General features: G+C 39.3%; 1 protein-coding gene across 2 annotated transcripts in view; it reads right to left on the bottom strand.

Annotated features, from left to right (window-relative positions):
- The window catches only part of herc2 (HECT and RLD domain containing E3 ubiquitin protein ligase 2), a 91,168-nt gene that overhangs the window by 63,621 nt on the left and 21,547 nt on the right, over positions 1-6,000 (bottom strand). For both annotated transcript variants that reach the window (XM_014014592.1, XM_014014593.1), the window contains exons 8-14: positions 5,853-5,957; positions 5,568-5,739; positions 3,791-3,964; positions 3,393-3,581; positions 3,116-3,267; positions 748-905; positions 540-653 (exon numbers count right to left, since the gene is read on the bottom strand). In XM_014014592.1, the coding sequence (XP_013870046.1) occupies positions 540-653; positions 748-905; positions 3,116-3,267; positions 3,393-3,581; positions 3,791-3,964; positions 5,568-5,739; positions 5,853-5,957 (1,064 nt within the window). The remainder of the gene's footprint in view (positions 1-539; positions 654-747; positions 906-3,115; positions 3,268-3,392; positions 3,582-3,790; positions 3,965-5,567; positions 5,740-5,852; positions 5,958-6,000) is intronic.

Below are 6,000 nucleotides of genomic sequence, written 5' to 3'. Positions count from 1 at the left end.
CTTCCAGCACCTTGTTGAATCTATGCCACGAAGAATTGAGGCAGTTCTGAAGGCAAAAGGGGGTCCAACCCGTTACTAGCGTGGCGTACCTAATAAAGTGGCCGGTGAGTGTACATAATGACTGTATTTGCTAGATGTTCAGCCCCATGTGCTGTTGGACTGCATTAATTGTGGCCCCCAGAGATATGTAGTTGAATAGCCCTGCTCTAGGAAGTGGAGCACTAAGTTGCTAATGCTATGTCCTAGCTTCTTATCCTGTTGAGACAATCTCTGTTGGGGTGCAGGCTCTAAATAAACAAAACAAAACTGACAGGGGAGCAAGTCTGGAGCAAGGATTGCCTATAATACACTGAGGGAAACCCTGCTTATGGTTTGGTGGTTTAGGTCCTAGATAGCACGTTGATTTAATTTGCTTCCTACGTCGCAGGACCTACAATGTGACTATAACGAACACGTACATTGCAATGACGATGCTCAAATAATATATCATGCAGCTCTATTCTGAATTAACCAAATTAAACCAAATAATTAACTCTAACCATTTTCAGTTACAGCAAGTGTTTGGGCATCCCCACTTCCACATGCCACATCCACCACCTTATGTCCTTTCAGAGCTGTTACTAGCATTGGTGTAGTCTGGTCTTCACTAGAGCCTAGAAAAATACACAAAACCACACTCATTTTAAATWAAAAAAAACAGAAAAACATAATATTTAAAAAAGCAGCTTTAGTTCACACAGAGCTCACCATGACCCAGTCGACCATAGTTCCCTCTGCCCCATGTGAAGAGCTCTCCATCAGCTGTGATAGCAGCACTGTATGTGCTCCCACAAGCAATCTGCACCACGTGCTTTCCATTCTGCTTCCCACTGAAGGCTGCGATCATTGTGGGCTCTTCAAGATAACTGAAATAAAAAGAGAAAGAAAAATTATGGTAGGTGGCAGAAACGTTTGGAAGATGTGTTTTTGCAATAAAAAGTAACCACTGGTTATATAGGATAGGGGTTGACCGATGCATAGGCCAGCCGATATTTTTAGCTGATACTTGCATTTTTTCCTTGTATCGGTATTGGCCGATACGTTCATCCATTTGGCCGATCCTTTCCTTTGTTCACACGAGCGTATGTGTTGCCGCCCCCTCCCTGGGAGAGAGCGGCTAGTAATGTTGTAAGACAGAGTGCCAAGAGCAATAAAGGTGAGTTATGAACTTAAAAAAAAACTGAAAATAATCTGTAGCGGCCTTCAAAAACCTGTATTGGTCGATCTCTAATATAGGATTTAATCAGTAACAGATTTTCATTCTCACTCAAAATGTAGTCAGTTCTTTTAGTGTGAAAACCTTTAACAGCCACAGATTTGACTTTATACAAGTTAGTAGGATTGGGTGGTATGATGACATTTTAGTTTATCGCAGTATCAAAATATGGTGCCAGTATTTAAAAATGATGACCGTATAAATCTAGGGATGGGTACCAAATTCGATACTTTTATAAGTACCGGCCGAATTCTGTTGGTACTACCGAGTACCTACCGTATTCACGTAACATCAAACGGTACCATGTTTTGGTACCTAAACGCATCATTGCAACTGTATTGGCATTAAGAGTGGTGGGTTTTCCATGTTTGTCCTGAACGCAGCATCGTGCAAGAGTGTAATGACGTCAGCAGCCGCTGGTTCAGTGGAGTTCGGTGTAGCTTGAAACTGAGCCTGGAGTGAAACTCGCCGAACAGACTGCCTCTGAATTATCTGGTGGATTAATTATCTGGTCAGCATGACATTTGCTTGCTCAAAGTAAATAAAGTACCGCCACTTTCTTTATTTCATCCGCCATTAACAGAGACCGGCAGAGGAAAACAACAGAGGCGCTGTTGAACACGTCTTACCTGAAAGAGCACAGGCAGTCAACTCGAAATTTTGGGCATGTTTTGGATGCTCAAAACGTAGCTTGAATATATTTTATTTATTTTAACTCCATCCTCTTTTGCTTATTTGATTTAAACTTATTTACCTTCCATGGGCCTCCATCACACAATTTTTCTAGCGGGGAAACAACATCAATAGAAATACATGGAGCTGGATTTTAATCTGTGCAATAAGACAAAATAGTCTTGTTGTTTTCAAGAGTTTTCACTTTAAAGAAATTAGTTAAACAACTGATGTTACAATACAAAGAGTTGGATGTTGTCTTAATATTTGTTAAATTTKATATAAGGTATTGAGAGTTAAATATGTTAAATAAAAAAAAGGTTTATTATAAAAAAACAACACACACAAAGTACCGAAAATTGGTACCGTTAAGTACCGATTCCCAGGTACCGGATATTGTTACCGAATCGATTCAAATGTCAAAGGTACCTATCCCTATATAAGTCACGTGAGTTTCCACAAGTTTGCTATGAAAACTGGGCCGGGGGCGGGGGTTGGGGGCGGGGACAACAGAGTTCCCCACCACCATCTGTTGCACCTCCAGGTAAGATAGTGACAGAAACTTGCTGACTCCTGTAAAGGTGGGACAGAGTAGTGCTAACTGACACCAACCAAGTGTTTCTTACGCCAAACCACCATAGCTGGACTACTTTCGGATTTAAAGTATAGTGTTTTCTTTTTTTCGAGACCCGCGAGCTCCTCGCTGCAGATGAGGAAATAACAACAAGCTTTATCAAAACAAAGCATATGGGCCAAATAGCCTTGTTTGCCTCAAATGGGTATTTTTGTTTGACATTCTGTGGTTGGTGTTTCTTTTGTTTGCCAGGAGAGGGCACTGTTATAATTTAGTATGAGAACCACACCTTCTTTGGACGCTTGTTGACTTTGTTGGGTGTGGAGACAACCAGTTTTTCTATCATCCATACCATATCATCTTGTACTTCAAGCAACTATTTATTTATTTATTTTTTTTTGTATTTTTGCACCCATGGATTAACCAACACCAAGTACTTGCTGGTATGGACCTTCAGTTCATGCATAGATAGTTCATTTTACCTAAGTTAACAGGACCAAACACAAAGACTGGCTAAAAGTATGTAGCAGTGCGGATACAACCGTGGTAAGAGTCTGATTATTTTAAGGTATGAAAAAGATCAATACAGTCAGAAACTTTGTCTTGAAGCTTACGTGGTGTCTCCATGTCCAAGACGGCCCCCGTCACCACAACCCCATGAGAACACCTCCCCATTGGACGACAGGGCAAGGTAGTGCTGCCCATCGGGATGAGCCGCCAGCTTCATAATCTTTCTGGAGCTCAGACCATAAACGAGCATAGGAGCCTGTTAAACACAATACTCAGTCACTCAGTGTTGAGTTGAAGCCAACACGAAAACAAAACTTCTTGTTTATTTTTCAGAAGTGAATTCATCAACAGAACAGAAAAGATCAGAGCGACAGAACTGACCAGGGTTGTGCTCTTGTAGTTCTGGGTGTAAACAGCACCGCTGCTGGACAGGATGAGAAAGCCCTTTTCAGAACAAACTATTTGTGTGACCCCAAGGCTTGACAGGGCTTTACACTGAATGGGTCCGTTGACATTGGCATATAGTTTCCAACCCAAAAGGCCCCAGGCCATTACTTCCTGTAAGGTCCCCTGAAATGACAGAGACGTAAGTTTCCAGTTTACAACTTTCTCTTTACCAAATCTATAAGGCATATAAAACACTGGAAGTCATGGTAACAATTAAAATCTTTCTGATAACTTTAAACTCAAAATATATTTAAGCATTAATTTAGCTATTTTCAACAAATTACTGCAAAACAATTTTTGCAGCACTGACATAATATAAGAGGGGTTGTCACCTTATGTGAAGAGGGCGAGTTGCAGTGTGGGGGGCTGTAAGGAGAAGCTAGGCGGTCCAGGTGAGCCATGATCACTACAGCTGTTTGTTGAAGATCAATGGCCAGGTCATTGTCCTGAGGCAGCGTCAGATAACGCAGGAAACTTTCATTGGGACTCAGGGGGGCCACGAGAATCTAAAAATTACAATCAAGGCATTCGTTACCTTTTGAAGCTTTTAAATACGATCAGACAAAGTAGGAAAGTAACAAATCTAAAGATTTTCATCTATTATTTTAAATGTATGTGATGTTTTGGTCGGCCATGTCCAGAAACTTCAGGCTCAACATTATCTTTATCATATATTAGAAGAGTGGATGGATCTTTAGTTTTTTAAACAGATGTTTTCCAGTCAGAAGACATAAAGGACCAACCAGACTGTTGTTAGTATCAAATACCAAATCCAAGCTATATGAATGTACTAGATGGGATCAGTGTTCTCCTTTTCTTTTCTGCTGAGGCAACTTTAAGTAGAAAATTTAATTTAAGATTTCTTCAAAGAGAAAAAAAATAGCAGCATTTTAAAGTGGCAAATTCTTTAACTTTTTTAAATATGTTGAATTTGACCCACTTATGAATACAAGAGGTATTTAGGAGTATTTATTAAACAGGCAAAAAACAAAATGCATCTATATACAATAAAATAACAAAATACAAGTCATGAATGAAATAAAAAGCAGACAGAAGAAAAAATATTRAAGAGAAGAGAGAGATAATAAAGCCTTTTTAGAAGAGAATCAACTGATTTCAGTTGTTTTATTCATACGTCCATTTATTGATTATGTTTTCATTACACTATTAGCTTGGCACAAAAATGAAAGTGTAAGAAAATTGTGATCAGTAAATTGGGAGTCTGAATAAAATAGAAATTTTTGATCATCTTCTAAATACTTCATTCTCAATTAGACTCCAATCAGACCCACAGCAGCATCTCTGTGAGAGGCCTTGGTTCTTATYGGAACAAAAACAATAACAATCCCTCTCTAGCAGCCTAGACTGTCCCAGGCTGATCTAAGAGAAGACTGCATAATTATTAATGATGAATCAACTTATTAAAGTACATCTATCTTCCTGGTCACACCCCTGGAGTGGGTCAGACCTTAGAACGTAACCAACTTTGTTTATACAGACACAACGGCCTCATATTGATAAGACACACTGACTCTGTTTCAAGCTAACAGGCTAAACTGAGGTTCTCTAAGCAGCTCTGTTGTCCTTCATCCACATGTTCAGTAACAGGCTGAGTCATTTCTACATTCTCCTCTCTGTCAAGGCGTTCTGGTTTCATTAAACGGCTGAATGCCAGATATTGTCCAAAATTAACCTTCAGGGTGGATATAAGCTCACAGCCTCGTACAGGAAGTCCTAGTGAACGTCCTAATTTACACAGTATGCTTTACTGTGTTAATAAAATGGTGCCGTTCATGTGACAATATATTTTCTTTAATTTAAAAAACTAAACAGTCTACAGTATTTTTAAAGTATTTGTTTTACAGTTGAAGTAAATAATGTCTAATGTCTAATTTTACAATGTCTAATTTTACAAGTAATCATTTAAGAGAAAATGGAAATGTATATAGTAAATTAAATGAAGTCAATGGACAAAACATTTCTTGGGCTCCCAAAAGTTTGTTAATAAGTCAATTTAAATGATTAAATATAAAAGTAACTTTGTTTTTTTTTCTACCCTGTCCCAACTTTTCTGATCCGAGTTGTAGTTGCTCATTCTTTTTTTTTTACCTCAGCATCTTCATCCAAAACAGCCTCTTCCTTGCTGCTATGTATGTTTTGAAACCGCTGCAGGAGGGGCAGAAGAGGAGCACTGGTCCCCTGTGTGGAGCGTTCGTTGTCCATCTCTTTAGTGCCGTTATCCCACAGGCGCAGCAGCAACAGGACAGCTGACAGCAGCTGACTAGAAGGATGTTACAATGAGCCAAAGTAAAAAAAAAAACATTGTATTAACCAAAATGACATAAAATATAAAAAAATATGGAAATGAGTCAAATTTTGGAGGAATAACGTTACCTCAGAGTACCCCTCTGCACAGCCAGCTCCAGCAGGATGGCCAGAGCAAGGTGCTGGTCCTGAAGAGGAATGTTACCTTTGGTGCTGGCATTTCCATGCACATCACTGGTCCAAAAGAAAACAAGACATTCATCATCTACATGTACAT

This window comes from Austrofundulus limnaeus, unplaced genomic scaffold (assembly GCF_001266775.1).
Source record: "Austrofundulus limnaeus strain Quisiro unplaced genomic scaffold, Austrofundulus_limnaeus-1.0 Scaffold117, whole genome shotgun sequence".
NCBI lineage: Eukaryota > Metazoa > Chordata > Actinopteri > Cyprinodontiformes > Rivulidae > Austrofundulus > Austrofundulus limnaeus.
The sequence above is the reverse complement of the archived record's forward strand: the minus strand, read 5'-3'. Positions and strand labels throughout refer to the sequence as shown.